Source organism: Dasypus novemcinctus, chromosome 15 (assembly GCF_030445035.2).
Source record: "Dasypus novemcinctus isolate mDasNov1 chromosome 15, mDasNov1.1.hap2, whole genome shotgun sequence".
In the NCBI taxonomy this organism is placed as follows: domain Eukaryota; kingdom Metazoa; phylum Chordata; class Mammalia; order Cingulata; family Dasypodidae; genus Dasypus; species Dasypus novemcinctus.
This window is the reverse complement of record NC_080687.1, coordinates 23,535,215-23,557,763: the sequence shown is the minus strand read 5'-3', so window position 1 is coordinate 23,557,763 and position 22,549 is coordinate 23,535,215. Positions and strand designations below refer to the sequence as shown.

Sequence of the window (22,549 nt, the reverse complement as noted above, 5' to 3'; positions counted from 1 at the left end):
AGCTTGGGGAAGTCTGCTTTCAAAAACACGTTTCCAGGCCAATCATTAACTTCTCAGTACACAGCTCACCCTTCCTACATCAGACATAAACCCCTCCCAATTCCTGGGATTGTCAAGGAGCAGGGCAGTCGGCAAATAACACAGCATCCCGAATTCATGTGTTTCTCTTTGTCTACTGATCTCCCAGCACTTTAGGCAAACTAACGATTTTGACATTGGCAAACACTGTTTTCTATGAAGGATGAGGAGAGGGGGAGGCTAATGCACAGCAAAGCTTAAGGAAGGGGAAACCGATGTGGCTCAACCAGTTGGGCGCCCACCTACCACATGGGAGGGCCTCGGTTCAGGTCCCAGTGCCTCCTGAAGAAGACAAGCAGACACTGCACCCGCCACCACAAGCCAGCAGACACCGAAGCCTGCAGGGAGCCGATGTGGCTCAGGCGTTGGGCACTCGCCTCACACGTGGGAGGTCCTGTGTGCCCCCTGGAAGCCGGGCAAACAATGAGCAGACAGAGGAGAGAACCACCTGGGGGAAGGGGAAGGGATAAAAAAATTTTTAAAAGATAAAGTAAACCTTTTTTTGAAAAAGCCTAAGGGAGGAATGAAACAAGGTAGTTGAATCACCTGTAACTATCCTGGACACAGAAGCAAAGAGCCTTCGATATATTAAACTTTGAGAAATACAACGTTCCTTTTCACACCACAATTACCTTGTCATCACCTAGGTTAGCATCAGCCTAGGTTAGCAACGGGCTCTCTAAGGATAGCACTGACACACCTGTACCATACTAGCCGTGTCCATCCACACCAGGGCTACCTACGTATTAATCTCGACAACAGCACACAAACCCCAAGCGACCTAATTCATCACCTCCGCTGGCAGCTCACAGCCAGTCCATCACAAGATTTATCTCAGAACTATTTCTGATTAAATTCTGTGACGCCAGCCCATATGATAATCTGTCTGGAAACCCGGACATGAAGGACACACCTCTACTAGGGAAGAAATCAGGGCCAAAGCAGGCACCCCTGAAACAGGTGCCGTCCAAACAAGGGGGGTGGGAGTCACAGCACATGGCATCGCCGTTTCCATAACTGAACAAACGTGCCCAAACTGGTCAAAAACATGCCCAACAGCTACGAGGTCCAGGGCACCACCAGGAACCTCCAACACACATGGGCTCCTCTTTTGGGTCTGAGGAAGGTTTTATGAACTCTGCTGGTGGATCATCAATGGTCCAACACCTCGAGGAGCTGAACATACACCCCCAGACACCTGCACGCTTCCCAGGATTAATGATGAGCTTCCCTCTGACTGCCCAGGCCGTGTTACCTGGCAGAGAGCCTCAGCCCAAAGAAACCTCAAGTGAAGGCTCTCCCCAGATGGTTGTCTTGGTGTCCTCCTGCAAGGGGAGTCTCCAGAGTAAACATGCTTTAGGAAGACTCTCCTTCCAGCTTCCGCCGGGCTTTGGGTGGGGCTCTCCCAGGCACCTGGCCTCGGGGCAGCAGGGCCTTAAACAAAGAGGAGAAAGCTTTGGAAGCAATGAAACGATGACATCAGCTTGCCTCAATTCTCTTGCCCTGGGAATCACAAGTTCAAATGCCTGGGAGAGGCCGGTGGAAATGATAAGGAAGGAGGCAGATAACGATAGGATAGAGGCTGCAGGCAAACGAAGAAGAGCAAGCCCAGATCTGCTTCTTTTAAAGGAAGTTAAAATTTGGACTTGGATGAGAAATCCCCCACTTTTGAAACAGTCAACACTGATACAATTCATTTTTAAATTCATATTTGAGCAAATACAACTGCGGGGCACTCACTGGCATTTTCTAAATTGTTTTTTATATAATCCATCTTACATTTGGTGTATTTTTCCCCCAACCCACCCTATTTTTTTAAACAAATCAATTTTATTGATACATATTAATAAAACATACAATTTATGTAACGTATACAATCAATGGTATTTGGTATAATCACAGAGTTGTGAGTTCATCACTTCAATCATTATTAAAGTATTTTCATTATTTTAACAAAAAACAGACAAACAAACAAGGAAATCCTTCTCAGTCTCTTGTTTCCCCTGCTGTACATAGCTGCCGTTTCTGGCTATTCTTGAACAATTATTTATTTGTTTATTAAGGAGTTTTATTGAGATATATTCACATACCACAAGATCTAGCTGAAGTGTATAATCAATGGCTCTTTTTAGCTGTTAAAAAGATCTTTATTGTAAAATTATAAAATAAATAGAAAAAGAAATTGAAAGACATTACAAATTTTAAAAGAGTGCAAGGCCAGGTTAGATTTAATATACTCAATTATAAGAAACAGTATAGCAACAAACATTTATAAATGTAAATAATAATTCTAATATAGAAATTAATGATAACATAATTCTAATTTTTATATTACAGCTCTAACTAAACTCTAAATAACAGCTCAAGTCTCCTTAAGGGCTCACTTCCTGTGGGTGCTGGGACAGGGTTGGCCAGCCACAGGGGTTCTTAACCACTGGAAGCAAGAACCAAATGCAGGGGCCCATGACCTTGAATAGTTTAAAATGTTATCTTCACTGTGCTCGAAATGAGATGTAACATAGTCTTCAATTATGAAAACTAGCAACAGACCACAGAAGTGATGATAAGAAGCAGGACCTGTGGCTCTGCCACCAACAGAAATAACAGATGCTTCCAATTCATATTATAGTTGTCGCAGATATCTTGAAATACTTATTCATCACCACTTCAAAATCATTAAGAACTGCCTGAGATCTCATTATTTAATGTCTTAATAATGAAGCACAACTCTGTCCCAAATTTGTTTTAAAAAACATTTCGAAAACTATTTCTCTCTATATATAGTTTTCTTTGTAAACCTATGCATTTTATTGCATGAATTTAGATACATTGAGATGGGGGGTCCATGGGTTTGTACCACTCTGGTGGCAAAGGGGTCCTTGGCACAAAGGTGAAAAACTCTCTGTCTGTGGTTCCTTGGGACACAATTTTGAGAGCATGATACTCAACACATATATTCATATAAAACAAAGTGCACTTTGCCAGTGAACCACTGTTTTCAACCAAACGAACAAGAAACACCAATAACCCCCACTACTACTCCAAATCATAGGAAATGGCCACAGGCAAATATACTGTGCTGGTGCTGGCACCAGGCAGGGCAGGGGCTGCTCATCCTCGAGGCGGGTGGACACCACCCCTGCCCCACCCCGAAGCCAGCCCCCGAGAGAGAAGCCTCTGAGTAAGACACCACTTCCTGGCAGAAATGGCCAGACAGGGACTTAAAAACTGCCACCTGTCTTCTCCAGCATCTAAAGCCAAGACCCTTTTAAAGCCTGGTGCCCTCAGCTTCTCCTCCAACAACACCCATGTCTCCCCAGGTGATCTGAGGCGGCAGGGAGGGCGAGAGCCCCGACGAGGTTTGGCAGAATCGCCCCAGGTGTGTGCCCTGCAGCAATGCTGAGGGCAGAAGGCAAGTTAACCATTATCAAGATCACAGCTCTCTTATGGGAACAGTCAATCTAGGAATTTTTTTCAGTTTAGACTGCAGAGTCACTCTGCTGAAGCGTGGAATGTGCTCTGGAATTCAGCAGCTAAAGGACAACATTTTTCCCCTTTAACACACAGATCAGAGTTATGAGACTGTTAATCTAATTATAAGCTCAGGTCAAATTACACTGTACAGCAACAGGCAGATACAAAACAGTATTCTCCTCTCTTTATATATGAAGACAGAAGATGACTATCAAGAAGCCTTTAAAAACAAACTGGCAGAAGCGGACATAGCTCAAAGGGTTGAGTACCTGCTTACCACATACGAGGTCCCAGGTTCGACCCCTAGTACCTCCTAAAAACAAACAACAACAAAAATGAAAGAACCAAACCGGGGGAGCCAATGTAGCCCAGTGGTTGAGCACCGGCTTCCCCCATACAAGGTCCCAGGTTCAATCCTCAGGCCTGATACCTCAAGAAAAAAACAAAAACACCTGGCAATAGTAGGCTTGAGAGAGGGAGGAAAAGGGAGAGAGCAAGAAAGAAAGAGAGAGAAGAAGGGAGGGAGAGGTAGAGAGCGAGAGAAACAGAATGGGGAAAAACAGGCAGAAAGAGAGAAGACAGACAAAAGCAGAAAAGAAAGGAAAAAGAGTTCTCCATCATTACCACTGAGCTAAGACAACTTACACACATACTATTGCCATAAATAGCAAACCAAACATCATGAGGTTTTCAGCAGCTAAAAATGTTATCAGCTCCTACACACTAGATTTCACAAGAGAGCAACTAAGGGAATAGAAAACAAGCAGCATTCCAGTTAGCCCGGAAGAATTTTTTTCACTTCTCTGTTACATAGTTCACTCAGGACAAAAGGGAGACTGTGTCAATGCCTACGCCTAAAATAGTTTTCTCCCCAGATAAAAATGTCTATTTGCCTTTAAAAACTAAGAAAGCAAATAACAGTAATATGGGAAAATGAAAGATCTTAACTAAAAGAAGTAGGAACTGAAAATCCCAAATGCTAGCTAGAAAGGACAAGCAAATAAGAACTGCTGTTCAAATTGCTAATCTGCATCTACCCAGTAACCAATGCAAATTAAATGCAGCTATTCTAAAGAATTTATGATTAAGCAGTTTTCATACTTGAAATTCTCAGATACTGTTTTAAATATCTAATCTATAGCTTTTAGAATTGCTAATGGAATATTCCAGCAGCATTAAAATGACTACAGTGTCCAGAACAAGATGGGTTAGGGGACATGAGTTCTGAATTTAAGCCAAATTGAATTTAAGTAGGAGCTCTGGTATTTCAAGCATCAAAAAGATAATGAAGATAAAGTGGTAAGTCAATAGGACTTGACCTTTTTCAGTTCCCTTTGCCAAATTCACAGCATATTTGAATCCAAGGCTTCCTAATAGTTTTCCAGTAGTTTGTGAACATACACTAAGCTACTGTATTAGTCAGCCAAAGGGGTGCTAATGCAAAATACCAGAAACAGGTTGGTTTCTATAAAGGGTATTTATTTGGGGTAGGGGCTTACAGATACCAGGCCATAAAGCGTAAGTTACTTCCCTCACCAAAGTCTATTTCCACATGATGAAGCAAGATGGCTGCCGACGTCTGCCAGGGTTCCTCTTTTCCCAGGTCTTGCTTCTCTTGGAGTTCAACTCCTGTTTTCTCCGCAAGGTCAGCTGTAGACTATCAGGAAAACAGCTCTGTCTCTCTCCCGGGGGTTTCTGCCGTGTCTAAGGAGTTGTCTCTAATCCTCTGTTTTCTTTTCCTGGCTCAGGTCCTCTCTTCCAGGGCTTGCTTCTCTTTCCTCTGTGTGCGTACTCCCCGGGGATTCAGCTCAAGACTCCAGCATCAAACTCCAAATCAAAACTCCAACATCAAAATGCCTCAACTCTGTCCTTTGCCATGCCTTTTATCTGTGATTCTCCACCCACCAAGAGGTGGGGACTCAATGCCCTAATGACGTGGCCCAATCACAGCCCTAATCATAACTTAATAATCACGCCCAGGTACAGACCAGATTACAAACATAATCCAATATCTATTTTTGGAATTCATAACCATCTCAAAGTGCTGCAGCTATGAAGTCAGGTGACCTACCACTAACGTGCTCTAAGTATTTGCTACTCCACCTCTCAGAGCACTGAAATCCTCGTCTGAAAGGATGAGCTTGAGCTAGATATTTCAAAAGTCCCTACTCTAGCCTTCTTTTCCCAACCTGAGTCTCTAATACTAATCCTGAAGCCGAAAATCTAAGGATTCTGGTAGTTTCCTTTATTTGGGCTTCACTGGAGAACTGAACAACCTCATGATCAAATTCTGTAGATGTCAGAGCACCAGGCTGTCCCAGAACCTGCTGCAGAAAAAATCGAAATACAAGTTGGTTCAGGTGCAGTTCATGCAGCCCAGGCTCAGCCAGCTGCCAAACCTTGGCCAAGGTAATGGAATCAGGCTGCCCAAGGCCAGCGTGGCCTCTGCTGCTACAGCTCCTCATGAGCCTGGGAAGTCTAGGGCTGAATTCCAAGGAGCAGGGGCTGGGTGCCAGCCTCCTCTCAGGTGGCACCGCCTCCTTCACCCCTCAAGAAGTAGCTACAGGCAGCAGAGCTGGGCCAAGAGGATTGCGATTGTCCAGAATATGTGGGCAATCTAGCTTATGACTTTTACAGGAATTATGGCTTGTTTATGAAGCAAATGAAGGGAACTGTTAAGCTTTGTATCTGCAACTCCATTCAAATGTGGACTTTCAATTATCCCTGGTAGTTAAGGAAAAATGAAACCTGTATAAAGCATTCAACATCTGATCAGGAATATCTTTGAACAAACCTGCTAATAAGCAGTGAGACTGACCAGGGTGTTTACTGGTGAGTTTAGAGCAGTTAAAAGAGGGAGACCAGTTGAGCTGCACAGACAGGGCCCCTTGGGAAGACAGGTCCTAAACAGGTTTGCAAGAGCCCAAGGATTCATTTTCAGACTCACAAATCAGGAAACTCAGTTTTATCAGTCCACCCAGAGAGCTAGTTCCATTCACCGGGTATGTCTTAAGTTCTCCCCATGTAAGAGAAGGAGATGGAACCTTGCACACCAACCTGCTCGTTTATAACAGGGAATGAGATATCAAACTTTATAACTCCTTCCATGTAGGGAACAGGAGAAACATTGAATTTGCAATCAGAGGAAAGCTTGGTAAGCATAAGCAAGTTCCCCATAACTCCCAAAGGCTTAGTATTAATTAAATTTCTGTGGTCTTCCCAAGCATGAAGTAGGCACTCCCCTCCCACATTTCACAGAAGAAACAGAAGCACAGGGAAGTGAAGGCACTGACCACACACACAAGGCAAGTGGTGGAGCCCAGATTCAAGGATGGAGAGGCTTGCTCCAGGGAGCCCAGGGAGTCTGTGGCTGAACCGCCAACAGAAGTAGAGGAAAGAGACCCAGAGTGTCTTGCGGGTACTCATGCTGCATCTCTGGTGACCAGAACACAGGGGCCAACAGAGGGTGTCTGTGTTTCGAGAAGTTTCAAAAAAAGAGGCAAGCTCCCACCCTTCGGGTGCCACATCATTGTTCAGGACTGGAAGGCAGCATGGTGAGTCTAGGGGACAATGCGCTCTCAAATCCCCACCCATGTGACCTTGAGCAAGTTACTTAACTGCTCTGTGCCTCAGTTTCCCCACTGCTAAAATATGGACAATAGTAGCAGTGCCTGGGAAAGAGCTGCTGTGAAAATTAACTCATCCATGTAAACTGCTTAGAACTGTGCCTAGTGTGTATTAAGCCCTATATAAGTGTTACATATTTCACAAATTAGGGTCCTCCCAAATTTAAGGATAAATTCTGATCACTATCTCAGGCCCTGCCCATTTCCGAGGTCTTCAGAGGCCTACTGGTCACTTTTGCAGTGGAACAAACTCCTGTATTTTTCTTATTTTTATGAGGCTTGCTCTCAGAGGATGACCTTTCCCCCATTTCTGGGGATGCTCTATTGTGTTTTTGCTACACACTAAATTGGAGGAGTTGAAAAATGACCCAGAGGCAGGTACAAGGAAAACAGGAGTCAACAGTCCATTATTCTCCAAACCAGCTATTGGATAATTGGAATTGACCAACTGTTATTCAGTTTTTCTCTCCGGGTTTCCTAAAGCCAGTGGAAAACCAAGCTTTTTCACCGAGCACTGTATAACTTTAGTTTAAGTCTAAAGGAAATAAGTAGGTGCTGTAGCCACCAGAGATCATGTTTCAACCCTGGCTGCATATTTTGAACATGGTAGAGGGTGGGATGGGGAGGAGTTTAAAAAAAAATACTGACGCTCAAGCCATCTATCCCAGACCATCTGAATCAGGATCTGGAGGTGAGGCCTGGGTATCAGAATTATGTTAAAAGCTTCCCAGGTAAATGTTATGTTCAGCCAGAGTTGAAAATCATTCACCTTACCTAATGAAATGTGAAATAAAAGGGCAATTATTAAAATGTGAGCATCAGAATGTTTCTTACTGGTTGAAAAGATAAGATCTACGAGGAAATGTAGATGCAAACGCTGATAGAAAGAAGTACTTTTAAAATGAGTTATCTTCCTTGCAAGGTCCTGACAGCTCATTGGAATGGCACTCACAAAAATATCAGTGTGACATAAAGAAACATAAAACACAGATTAACAGACTCAGAGATGGTACCAAATAAAAACCTCAAAGCCCATGCAGAAATACGACCACCAGCAAAAGCGGCCACGTGGAGCTCAGCCTAGAGCAAGCAGCAGCACACCGCCCTGCAGAGATTTTTTTAAAGTAAAATTCTTCTCCAATATTTACCAGTTCCATCCACAGCATAACAAATATTACCAGAAAGATTCCTTTAGTTCTATTTCGTGCAGTTTGCTGAGTTTGCTGTGACAAATGTTCACAGGGCTGCAAGCACTCCACAGGCAAGATGTAAAACATTTCCATCTGTTTATGTTCTGAGACTCTGATAATGAACCTGGTTAGAGAGCAGCACATGGAAGCAACTCTCCCCCTAAGAACGTCTGCAAAGAACAGATTTTTAAATCTCTTTTAGTGCAGTAAGAAAAAAGTGCCACGAGTTTTCCCAGGTTAGTAAAATGAGTCTGGTACAGCTGTCCTCCACCTCGACGTGCAAAGTGAAGAACGACTGCGTAAGGCCACTTCTTACGCCCCGACAGTACTTAAGAATCTACTTTTCAAACAGAACCTCTAATAAATTAACAGGGAGAGATCGCCGCGGCTGAAGATACCTCAGAGCTACTCATTTGTTTCTCTCACAAGATGCCCCCTCAGCAACATGGCTGCTCTCCAGAGAGGCTTGTGGTTGTCTCAGCAGTCTGTCCCCCTCCTCCTCCTCTCTCCATGGAGAGAAGCCCCCATTCTCTCCATGGAATAGAGGGCAGGAAGGTGCTGCCAACCGTGACAGCCCTGACAGGCCTCAGTGGGGCAAGATGGCCGAGCCCTGCTTTCCCACAAGACACCTCTGGTGGTCACATGGCCACCACGTACTTTCCCCTGCCTCCCAGCTGGGTCGTGCTTTCTGACTCTGCTTCTAGCCCCCTGCACATTCGAGCAAATGGCCGCACTTCTCAGAGAACTTGGCGGCACTCAGCAGCGAGGAAGTAGTGTGAAAGGGGTTTTTCACAAAACTGGAAGTATGGGTTTGACCCAGACTTTCTGCTTCCCCAATAAGGATCCCTTTTCTGCCCTCCATACTAACCTTACTAGTTCTTTTTTTAAAATACAGATCTGAAAGTGACAATCATCTGCTGAGGACTTTCTGTGGCTTCCAGGCAGCCTTCAAAATAAAGTGCAAATGCCACAAAACTGTACTCTATCATAAATTCACAAGTCCTTTCCTGCCAGGTTTTCAGTGACAGAACAATAAACAGAAAAGATACGATTTCTAAAATAAACAGCAGGACATATTTCTAGGAACATCTTTTATGAAGGGGACAGAATGGGGAGATGAAGAATGGAATAAGGTATTTAAATTTGAAAGTTTTCCTGGTTTTGACATGATCTCCTACTTCTTTATTTTTTATTCTTGATTTTTGCCCCATAAAAGAGGGAATTTTCCAAGTCTTGCCTTCTGAGGTGGGCCACATAATGGCCTCCAAAGATATGCCCACAACCTGTTAATGTGATCTTATTTGGAAAAAGAATCTTTGCAGATAAAGTTTAGGAACTTAAAATGAAGAGACCATCCTGGATGATCTAGGTGGGCTCTATGACAAATGTCCTTACAAGGCCCGCCCAGAGAAAACAGAAGGAAGAGAAGGTGGTGATGTGAACACAGAGGCAAAGATTGGAGTGTTACAGCCACAAGTCAAGGAATGCCTGGAGACCCCAGATGCTGGAAGAGGCACGGAGCGGATTTTCCCTTAAAGCCCCCCTGGAGGGAGCCAGATTTTCAATTTCTAGCAACCACGCTGGGAGAAAATAAATTTGTTTTGTTTTAAGCCACCAAGTTTGTAGCAATTTGTTACATCAGCTTCAGGAAATAAATACACCAATACTTACTCATTCAGACCTGCATATCTTCACTCACTCACTCACAAACACAAAGCAGCACAAGCTTTAAGGTTGAACAAACTCGGGTATCCTGGCGCTATCACTTACTAGTTTCCTAAACTATAAAATAGGTTTTAGACCTAACCCTTCAAAATTAAGGCTCAGAAACACCAAGTGGCACTTAGATCATGTGGCCAATAGCAGTGAGTTGGAACCCAGTTCTCTGGAATCTAAATGGCATATTCCCGCCTGCCTCTGAATTCCTTATCACTATGGGTCCTTCCATCAGATGACTTGTGCAGCTAATTGCCTTTTTATGGAGAGTCATAAAGCACCACTGCCCACCCCAAAACCCTTGGTACTCGGCCTTCCAAGCAGCGGTGCTCAAGAAGGATGGGAGGCACATCTGGCTGCAGCTTTTCTCTCTTGACTCTAGAATAGGCAAAACTGGAACATGAGAAGTTCTGGCCTCTCTGTGCTCTTAAACAGAGATGTGGCTTTTATTTCTCTCCTGAAAATTAGCCAGATGGCAGCGAAACGTCACTTCATGTCAAGAAATGAAATAAATTTAGTGCATGTCCATCAAGATAAGAACTGGGCTATAGGACGGTGGCCTCCACTTTCACAGGCAGGTACCACCTGTCATGAATCAAACAAGAATAAAGGTTTCCTCCTTTCACTGATGTCCACCTTGAGGAGGGTGAGACAACAAGAAAAGTTTCAGCTTCCTTCCCCTCTCCATTTCCTATTCTCTCCAAAAGCAGGAGTAAAAAGATAATAATGAACATCAGTGAGCTTCAAAAGGAGAAGCTGATAAAGATGGTTCAGATAACACTGAACTCAAATAACCAATTCTTAAAAGAAGCCGAAATTCAAGATGAAAGGGGTCATGAGTTACAATGTCCCAAGCCCATTCAACAAAAACTGCTGACTTCCTGAAAACAAGTCATAAATCACATGAAGTTCACATTGCTTCACTGTTTTTAACTGGACTTGGTACTACCACCCTAAGAAATGATGTTCTCCCTGTAATATGATTGATGAGATAAGAAATGAATCATCAAAGTATAGCTCTTGCCATTATCTTTTTCAGAAATGCAAGAGATGGTTAACTATTGAAAAAAAGATCTAGGAAAAACTTACAAACTATTCAGCCAAAGAAACAAAGCTGAGCTGCACCTTGAGAGGTGACGCTGTTACAGGGCTTGTGGTATAAAGCAAGAACATCCTGTAATGCACAAAACTTTATGCATCTTACATGTAGAAGACCAATTACCAGGTTTCCTAGATGTAAGGAGTTACATCTTCATCAAGGAGACACAACAACGGCACACGATTATTGTGGATATATAATATTCTAGCTCATATAATGAGTAAAGGTAATATTAATAACTTTTTAAAATAGCCAAAATCGCCAGCACTTTACCAGCACCTGCTATGTCCAGGTGCTGTTCTAAGCCGTTTACATGTTCGATGATTTAATCTCCACCAAACCTATGGACTGGTGTACCCTTTTGATCCCCATGACCAAGGAGAAAGCTAGCAGACAGTTAAGTAAGCTGGCCATGGCCACCCAGGCATTAAATGGCAGAGGCAGTACCTACGCTCAGGCCATCGGACTCTAGATCCCTGCTTTAAAGCACAATCTATACTCTCAAGTACAAGTCCTACTCTTAGATAGACTGGGGAAATAATGGGTTAGGGGGAAAAGGTTACTATGTTTCAAAATCTACAAGAAGTAAGGATGGGATGATTTCTATTATACCTCTGTTATCAGAAATTGAGAAACACAAAAGGCCAAGATAAGCATAAAGAAAGAAAAACATTAATCTTTTCAGTGGAACCATCTCCCACAGAACGGACAGTTTCCTTCCCAGCAAGAACACACTGTGGACAAGTCAAGACTTTTCTGAATGAACTCTTCATTGTTCTCAGACAATGATAATGCCTTAGTGTGTGCACAGTTTGTAGTTTAAAGCAAACTTTTTCATCTGCATGGTTTTGGCCTCACCAATCCCAGAGCAGGTATCGCCCATCTCATGGATAAAGATATTGGCATCAGACCCTTTCCACTGCCTCCTGGTTACATAGAGCCACATAATATTTATATGTCAGAAAGACAGGAAGGACTTATGAAAACCCTGTCCCCAGTCGGTACCAGGGAAAGACTTTAAGCTAACAGCCATCAAATGGATATTAAAAGGAGGTGTTTAAAAGGAAAACATCCTAACCCAGTGATATTCATGTTTTCTGCCAGAAGGAAGAAATAAAACTTCAAGATAAATTAATTATGTCAACAGAGGAGGTAACCAGATAACAATTTTAAAATAAGCTAGTAATTAAAATCTAATAACCCAAACTCAGTTGTTTGCATTTATAGTTCCTTTAATTTTGTTCTTAATAGTCTGTGACCACAAGAGGGATTTAACAACATAGCCTTGCCTTGTGAAATAAAGGAGGAGGATTATTCTTCTAGTCTAGGAAGTCCAAGGGTTTACATCAGTACTAAAATGAAAATCAGCACTGCAGAGATTCAGATAATTACTCTCTGGCTACAGCACTCAACTTCATGAGTTATTCAGCAAATAATTAACTATAGGCATTTAAATCCAGGCTTATTAAATGATACATTTTTTTCTTGTTAACTAAAGGAATCTAAACCCCAAATTATTTCCAGCCACCTGAATAACTGTATATGAGGATGGAAATTTCAGAGAAGTGAATTTATGTCCGTATTTAAATAAACATACACACGTTTTTACCAAGTCAGCATATATATGTGATTTCTGTTGTTCCCGATTGAAAATTTGGAAGCTGGAGTAAAAGCAAAACATGTCACATGCCATATGAACCACTCAAATAATTAACTGCACACAAGTTAAACCCATCCCTGGGACTTGCTGATTGGGCTTTCCGAAATAATTATTCAGGTTATACAATAACTGAAATTTAACTTTCAAATTACCTCACTTTTCAGACATAAATTTGCTAAGAAAATTCTGTAATAAGACCCAAATAACTCAAATAATTGAAATGTTCTTTAACACCAATATTAAAAAAAAGGAGGCCACTCAAAAGAAAAGGTGCTTGCATAACAGATTTAGCTTTTAAAAAAACATTCACATACTGGCATATTCAATCCAGTCTTCTTTACAAACCCCTACAGATACTCTGCTGACCTAGGATAGCTGATTTTTAGAATAAGAAAACCAAATAAAAATTCAATTATTTACTAAATTCTCTACTTACTAAAGCAGGAAATTTAAAAAAAAAATTTTTTCAGATTTTTTAAGAGCAAGTTTGAACTTGTTTCAAAGTCAAAACTAACCAGCAAATACTGTATTAAGAAGACTAATTCTTCAACTCTAAAAAGGGATTTCTCAAAACATTAAGTTAGAGTGGCCTCTTATCTGGGGTACCTATTCAAGTAACTATCCCAATTAGTTCTAACAGTTTTGCTGTACAGAATGAAAGTTGTTTTTCCCTATTATAAAAAGCTCTGAGAAATACAGAGCAGAAAACAAATGTTTTCCTCTAAATTCTGCCCTATGGAAAGCATAGAAGCCCTTTCTGAACAATCCCAAGGAAACAAAGGATTTTATGACTGTTTACCTGTCTAGTACCTCTTGCTCAGCAGACTGGGTGTGTAATAAAATTCTCTGAAAAGTACATTATCCATTAACAGATTTTGTAAAATCAGAGATGTATCCTGGGGATAAAGAAGAACAACCTGAGAGTGCCTAGATATCATTGTATCCCACTTAACAGTGCAAAACCCTTTTAAATCACTCATAATTCAATATTTTATTAGAAACTTAGGTTATCACATTTACATAAAACAGTGTTACGCCATACACAAAAGTAAAATTTTTCAAAAGTATGTCTCGAGTCGCGCATAAAATCACTGCCTAATAAGAGCACCAGAAAAATCTAATAGACTGATACCTGCTCCTCTCTACCCTCACAACGTGCGTGCTGCGCTATAGCGGCAGCATGCCTAAGCACTTCATCACACTTCAATGTGCACATGAATCACGAGAATTAAAATGCAGATTCTGATTTAGTGGGTTTGGGGTGGCTTCTGGATTCTGACACTGCTGGTCCATGGGCCCCACCCTGAAGCAGAAGGCTGCGAAGACTCAAAAGAGTCCAGGGGCAGGTGTCACCATCCTGAGACGAGTCACAGTAGTAACACAACTAACTCTGGACCATTTGACTCCCTTCTCTCAAATACTCTCCACTGACAATGCTGAACCCTGGGATCCTGGAAAACAGAATAGGTTAAGAAATCCCTCACCCACTGTGTTAATGTCCAGGGCAGCCCTAACTTCTCCTGAGCTTGACTATACTTTAGGCAGGCCTTGTCCCTGGTCCACTGACCTCCCTCCCTCTAACTGGCCCTAACAGAATCAAGAGACAACATGTTCCCCGGGCCTGACAGTAAGGAGACAGCATCATGGCAAGGACACTTCCCACCACTTGACCTCCCAGTCCAGTCCCCTTCCATGAGCTCCTCCCAGTCCTTAAAAATTCTCTTGCCCTCTGCTTCAGCGGAGTTGAGGCCCCTCTCTCTCCCCCACTGTGACAGTCTTCTGGTTGTCCTTTCTCTCAATCACAATCGGCTTCTGGCCTCTGTCTTCTCTATTGCATAGAGCTTTAAGTAAAATCACCCCTTCTTGTTTATCATTATCTGGGACAATCTTTTCCTTTGACACTACCTCTAGGAGACTGCAGATTCCTCAACCAACTAAAACTGAAAGAGACAACACTGGCCCAGCATTAGAAAGCTCATTCATTATCAACTGGGACCGGTAGCTAAATGGTAACGAATCTGAGTTAATCAGATTTGAAATTAATAAGTTTGGAATGTGCTTTTGCAAATGCTGTAGAAAAAAGGTGCCTGGTGAAGAAAGCAACAGGTCAACAGTTTTGAAAAATGAGAGCAACCTGTCCTCAAAATTCCAGAATTGTTATTAGCCCAGACAGGATACAAATGCAACTATGTCAATGCCACTTCCCAAGACCTTTGAGATACAAATTACACACCATTCTTATCTAATCATTAAAGTAAGATCTTCACTTGAAGAGTTCCAGTTACAATATAACCTGGGAAGTATTTTAAATTGTCTCCATTCTATCTGACTTTTCATTTTGGGGGGACAGACAGCCACATTAGAAGGGAAGAAAGGTTTATTGGCACACGGAATCCCCTGGGCCAAAATACTTGCCTCACTGGGCCTCAGCTTCCTTGATTCCTTTTACCAACTCAAGGAGTGTTCTCTCCAGGAACTGTCGTAACAGCTAACAGTGATTGAGAGTTTACTTCAAGTGCCAGACAAATAGTCAAGCTGTACAGACAAACACACACAATTTCATTTTGTCCTCCCCACTGTTACTAGTCACATTTTATAAGGTCTTGAAATGGAGACCCAAAAAACTCACCTAACTCAGCCCAAGGACTAATCAAGAGTGTAAGTAGCCAATGACAACCGAAGTGCCATAAATAACATTCTTGGTAAGGAACTGCCACATGGTAACACAGTTTTCAATGGCAAGGGGGTCTCTAAATTCCAACAAGACAAGAAATGGGATTTTTTTAGTAACTCCACCCCAACACATGTTAAAATATAACTTTCAAGAAAAGGTAAAATCTCGACTCTCATACAGATAGAAAAAAATAAATATATGTTAAAGATTTTATTCAACGCATCTAATGAGGGAACCAGGCAGATGTCATAACCAGTTCAAAGAAGTAAAAAATGGACAAATCTAAATGGAGGAAAGAATATTGAAGTGAATGTGTACTGGAGGCAAAACTGTTTTTTCCACACAGGAAGAGGAAAGTCAACTGAATCGTTACAGGATAGCGCAGACTATGCTGTGTGTAAACAGGATTTACTTTGCATTGCTCCCAGTTAGCCACAGTTTACAGAGCTGTAGAAGATACCTCCCACAGAATCAAACCAGGTAACTTTGGAAGGGTGTGCTACAGACAATGCCTCGTTCCCACTGAAGCACACATTTTCATTACACGTGACTTCAGACATCAGCAAGGATCCAAAGTACCAACTGTCCAAAACCGTCTGGTTTCCACTGTCCCTGCGATGGGTTTTGGAGTTCTAGCACTCAACTGGTTCCTGAGGGAAATCAATGGACAACAGAGAATTTACAAATAAGTGTAAAACACAAAAGGCCAATTTTTCATGGTAAGCCATTAGTCACCTCCAGTGTTTAAAGTTTAAAAGGTTCAGCATTGGGCACATGCTTGCCATGGGTTCAGAACACCTTTCATATAGTATACAATATAGTTTTTCACATATCCATTCAACCTCCAGGCCAGACCTCGCTCTTAAGTCTCAATTGCTCCCTGCCACTTCCATATTTAGGTGTCTCAAAATTAAAACAACTGTATCTGACAACTTCCAGGACCTTCTCTCTCTGTGCTCTATGTCCTGTTAGGAAGTACCACGCCACCCAATTCCTGGAGCCAGAAACCTGGGAGTTGCATTTTACACCCGCTTCCCCTCCCCTGTCGTGTCCATCACTAAATTGCCAATTCTAATATTTGTCTCAAAACTGTCCTTCCCATCTCCACTGGAACCACCCTGTCCAAGCCATCACCTCTGCATCATATAAAAGCCCCCCGACTGGTCTCCATGCTTTGATGCTTGCCCCCATCCAACCCAGCCAGAGGGAGTTCCATAAAAATAACAGAAATAATGCTTCCCCTTGCTTTAGAACTACTCTGTTATCGCCTATTAACTTGAAAATAAAATGTGGCCAACAAGCTCTTGCTAATCTGGCCCCTCCATTCTCATCCAGACCTCCCTACCCCTGCTCTCTATGGCTCACTGTACTAGAATATAATTCCATATTCCAATATAGCAGCAAAGCTCTGACCCCCTCAGGGCCTCAGCACCTACTATTCCTTCTCTCTAGAATACTTTTCCCCTCACTCTCCACCTGGCTCATTCTTACTTAATTTCCAGGTCTTAAACATCTCTTCCTCACAGATACCCTTCCATGACCCTCTGTGTTAATCAGCCAAAGGGGTGCTGACACAAAATACCAGAAATTGGTTGGTTTTTATAAAGGGTATTTATTTGGGTAGCAGTTTACAGACACCAGGCCATAAAGCATAAGTTACTTCTCTCACCAAAGTCAATTTTCATGTGTTAGAGCAAGATGGCTCTGACGTATGCAAGGGTTCAGGCTTCCTGGGTTCCTCTCTTCCCAGGTCTTGCTTCTCCTGGCTCTGGTCCTCTCTTCCTAGGGCTTGCTTCTGCCTGGGCTCAGGGTTCCTCTCTTCCTGGGGCTTGCTTCTCTTTCCTCTGTGAGCTTACTTCCCAGGGCTCCAGCTTAAGGCTTCAGCATCAAACTCCAACATCAAAACATCAAAAACCTTCAACTCTGTCCTTTGCCATGCCTTATTTTGCCATGCATTATTTAATGATGTGGCCCAATCAAAGCCCCAATCATAACTTAATCATGCCCGGGTACAGACCAAATTACAAACATAATCCAATATCTATTTTTGGAATTCATAACCATATCAAACTGCTACACCCTCCTCACTCTCAATTAGCCCCCAAGTAATCCCTGGTCCTACACCCTATTTTTTTCTTCATGGCACTTAAACAATTCATACTATTAGTATTCTTTACTTAATGTCAATCTTCCCCATTTGACTTTATATGCCTTGAGGGCAAGAAAGGTTTTCTGATTTGTTCACTGCTATTCCCAGAGCTTAGCACAGTGCCTGATTCATAGAGAGCACTCAAAAAAAAAAAAAAAAAAGTATTGAATAAATAAATGAACAAACAAGTTTACACTTACACAATGTTCACTTTACACAGATTAGGATATTAAAACTAGGAGGAACCTTCAAGTCCATTCAGCCCCTAATTTTGCTGTGGTGGTAGCTGAGGTAGACATAGATGGCTCCTCAGAGCGTGGATAAACACGAATAAATGAAGTATAAAGTGGGGAGCATAGTAAAATCCCCACCAAAAAAAAAACAGAAATACAAAGCAATATCTAAAAGGGGCACAATAACAGACTATAAAATGTGCCCTTTAATACTAAGTAAAGGAACTCTTTATGGTCTATCATTCTTCATTTTTTAGGCAATTAATGATTACAACACCATGACTCTGGGAAAAATGTTACCACTTTACTTCTGAGTTCTATTTTTTGATTTTATAATCTGACTCTACAGAAACACACTGGATCCACTCAGTCTTCATCAGCAAGTCAGGTCCAGGCATACTACGAAGCGTACAGAAATTAAATATCCAATCAAAGTCATACATATCAATAATTCTAAAAATTATTTCTTAGCAAATCAGGCCAAATCTCTAAGATTGGCACAAGAAAAGAAAAGCCTTAGCTATTTAATCCTTATCATCCTTTACAAAGGCAAAGGGCATCTGTTACATGCCAGGAAAGGGAAGATAATATTTATTACTGAGAGTCTAGTGGGCCATGCCAGGCCCTTTAACATCTACTGCCTTATTTAAGCTTCATAGTTAACTCTGCAAATAAAGTTTATTACTACGATTTTAAGATAAGATTGCTGAATCTCAGAGACATAAAGGATAATAGCCTCATCTTATTTTCTAAAGGTGACCCCAACTGATTTATCTAAAAAGAAAAAAAATCTACTCATTACCAAATAGGTAGGACAAGTCTTTTCAAGAAAAGCCAACAGAAAATAGCTTTCCAAAAGACAGTAGGAACCTGCAAGATGCACAGTTACACACTGGTCTTTATACAAACACCTTATTTTTATTTAGGCACACAGGACATTTAAGCATACATGGTGACATGGTACTGGATGTGTCCCCACATACAGATCCTTAACTGGCCTGAAGACTTTTAGAACAGCACAAGCTGAACCTTTATTCCACAAATAATAGAAAGTGTTCCTCCTTCTCCGGGACTCAGATACAACTGTACCCTGGACCACCACCAAGTGAGGCTTAAGGATTTATTGTTGTGCCAAGTCAAAATATTTCACAATGCACCTTTTCCCTGACAAGTTTATCCAGCAAGCATCCCAGCCGAGCTCAGGGAAATGAATGGATTTGGGATCTCTCTCAAGGACAAGTCACAGTAACAGTGAATTAGCCTGCTATGTATAAATGAGAACTCACATCTCAGCCATAAAGGAAAAACAAACTTCAAATGTATATACAGTACATATTAATTCTCTATTGGTTAAGAGCTGAACGAACAGGCATTGAATAAATGAATTGTGTTAGCTGTGATGAAGACAGCCTAAAGGTTGAAACTAATTTTAGATTACCCCTTTTGGGTATGGCAGTACTTTTTCAGATCACAGGCATAGTGGGCATTACACAGAATGTACTATAATATATATAATGTATTATATTATGTGTATATATATACATACACACACATATACAAAGATCGTGTGTAGTACACCAAGCAAGGTTCTTTCACCTTTCGCTCACACTTTAGTATAGACATCAGCTCTGTTCCAGGACACTGCATGGCTTAGAGATTAAGTGCATGAACCCTGGGGCAGGTCTGCAGGGTTGAAATCCAAACTCCTACTACTTCCTGGCTTTGCATAAACTTACACAGGATAATGACCTTGCCTACCTCCTTAGGGTGTTGTGAGAATTAAATGAGGTAAAATACAGCAAATTTAGAACAGCCCCTGGCATACAGTAAGTGCTGTGTAAGCATTAGCTATTATTTGGCTGAAATCAGTGATTGATGGTCCCTCTTGGGGAGGCTGTGTAAGATGGTGCCTGATCTTGTGTAGGATCAACAGATGACTGCAAGCAAGTCGGGCAGCTTAGATAAACTGTATTAGAAAAATGTTCCTCATTTTATTCTTTATATCTGAGCATTTACTATCAAAACATAGATAAGCATTTTAGATGTGACCTGCAGTGAAAAATCCTTGGATATGAGGTGTAAATGTCTATCAACTGCAAGAGCAACTCTTGATGACTGTGAAAGCCGCTAATAATAAAATTAAGAACTTTCAAAAAATAAATAGGGAAATAGAAACAAATATAAAGACTGTGCATTAACTAGACAATTTTAGTTAGAACACTATATTCTTCTGATACAACAAATGTTTTTAAATTTTTCAATAGTTCAAGGAAGAGTAATAAATTGAATAATACCAGAATTCTAATCTTTGCACCTTATTTAATGTACAAGCAGTAACATTACATAAAATAACCCTGCTCAGGAGCTATTTTTCATTTTTTAGTTATTTAACTGCACCTAGGCCATGATTCTTTCAAGACAATTTCCTATTTGGAAATTTTTCATGTCTCAGGATTTTATAATAAAATTCTAACAATTTAACATTCAGTCATTCAGCATATCTAAAATATGTAATAGGCATATGTTAGAGACTGCAATAATTAACAAGCTGTAGCTCAGTCCCCTGATACGCACTGGGGAAAGGCTAACCCCATCCCCACAAGCCTACGTGTTTAAGGGCATGGCACTTCCCCACAGGTTAAACAAAGAAACCACAGAGAGATGGGAGTAAAGGGAAATGGAAACCTTCCCTACCTGCATATCAGAGGGAGATAAAATTCCTACAGAACAAAGAAACATCTGCTCCTGCAGCATTCCAAGAAACCCTAACTCCCTAACCCACTATCTTCTAGTCTCTATCAGGGAAAGCTTTCACCTCTAGGGCTTCCTATTGGCCCCTGCACCTCACTTGGACCCTCAACCCCCTCCCACCAACTATCCTTTCCCCACCTAGGAAAGTTCTGTATAAATTCAAGTCCCCCCTTCCAGGGCAGGCTGAAGTCTCTCTTTAGGCCCCCACCATGCTGGTGGGGGGGCTGAAGTCTGTTCTTCAGATCCCCTCTTTTTGGAGAGCTTCCCAATAAATTCTTCTCTGCCTGTGGTCATATCAGTCTCTGTGTCCCAGTAAGTACTGTTTTTCTCCAACAGTATAACTCTAATTTTCAGAAACAAAAGAAAAAGCAATCATACAGTAACTTTTCCATATTTTCCCAATGACACACAAATATATATTTATAAATATTTATCTATCTGAGGGGAGACAGAAGCCGTACCAATGACTAGGAAAGAAATTTTCTGAGAATCAGTAAGTCAGAAACACTAAGCCTGGCTGCTACAGGACCCCTAAGTTAAAAATGCTTAGGAAGTGGAATTGCTCATCAAATGAAAGAAATTCCAGCACCTCTTCTGCACGCTCACAGCCATGGTGGAAAAGCAGCTACTATGGCTTAAATTCCAAAGAAGGTGCTATGAAAACATCATCTTTTAAGAGAAATGCCAGAAGTCACATCATAACAAAAACTAAGAGAATATCGTGTACAGTTGAATTAAAGTAAGGGGGAGATGAAAAAAGAGAGGGTCTGCCGGTGGATTGAAGATATATATAGGTTGATGAGATAGCAGCCAGCTCCTCCCCACCCCTTGCTAATAGCCAGTACCACAAACGCCCATTTCACCCCTTCCTGTTGGCCAATCCCACCTGAAGCAACGGTTTTACAAATAAAGCCAGGAATATCTAAGAAAGAAATGGTCTTTTGTTACTTTTCAAAAAAAATTGTTTTTTCTTCCCAAACACACAGTGGATGGCCTGGCAAACTGGGAGGCATTTTTTCACTCATCCCACTGACCTGGTCTTCAAACTCTCAAAGATACACTGTGGACAGTAAAGTGGCTCCTATGGTAATTAATTAACTTGGAGCTTATTCGAAATACTCCAGGTTAGTTGCTGCTTATCTTGGCCTAGTCTCCAAGACAGGGAACTCTGGTTCCTGGATTTCAGCTTTGGTGGAAATTAAGGTGGACATTCAATACTGGGGAGTTAATGAATGGCATGAATATCAGAAACAAGGAAGAAAAAGTGAGATCCAACTCCTCACCCTCTTTGAAAGGTCAAGTAATAAATCATAGACTGTTTTAGTTTGCTAAAAGCTGCTGGGAGCAATGTACCAGAAGTGGTTAGCTTTTTTTTCTTTTAGGAGATACCAGGGGTTGAACCTGGGAGACCTCGTATATGTGAACCGCACTCTCAACCTCTGAGCTCCGCCCACTTCACATAGGTTGGCTTTTATCATTGGAATTGACTTGGTTAAAAGCTTACAGTTCTGAGGTCATGAAAGTGTCAAACCAAGGCACACATTCGCTGTGTGTTCTTCTGTATCCGCCTGCATTCTTGTCAGGTGGCACCGGGAATCTGGGTCTCTTTTTGCTGCATCATCTTGCTGCATCAGCTCTCCGTGTGTGCAGCGCCACTCCTGGTCGGGCTGTGTTTATTGTGTGGGGCAGCTCTCTTTATGGGGCGCACTTCTTGCACGTGGGGCACCCCGACGCGGGAGGCACCCCCACATGGCACTGCACTCCTTGTGTGCCACAGCACTGTGCATGTGCCAGCTCACCACGTGGGCCAGGAGGCCCTGGGTATCGAACCCTGGACCCCTATATGGTAGGCAGATGCTCTATCAGTTGAGCCACATCGCTTCCCGAGATTCTATTTAA

The 22,549-nt window shown here is 41.8% G+C and overlaps 1 protein-coding gene across 3 annotated transcripts in view; it reads right to left on the bottom strand.

The window, feature by feature from the left end:
* RAB20 (RAB20, member RAS oncogene family) overlaps nt 1–22,549 on the bottom strand; it is a 38,530-nt gene that overhangs the window by 4,083 nt on the left and 11,898 nt on the right. For 2 of the 3 annotated variants that reach the window (XM_071208207.1, XM_058276429.2), the window contains exon 2: nt 325–526. The exons of the other annotated variant lie outside the window; for it this stretch is intronic. In XM_071208207.1, the coding sequence (XP_071064308.1) occupies nt 325–526 (202 nt within the window). The remainder of the gene's footprint in view (nt 1–324; nt 527–22,549) is intronic. 3 annotated transcript variants of the gene reach the window in all.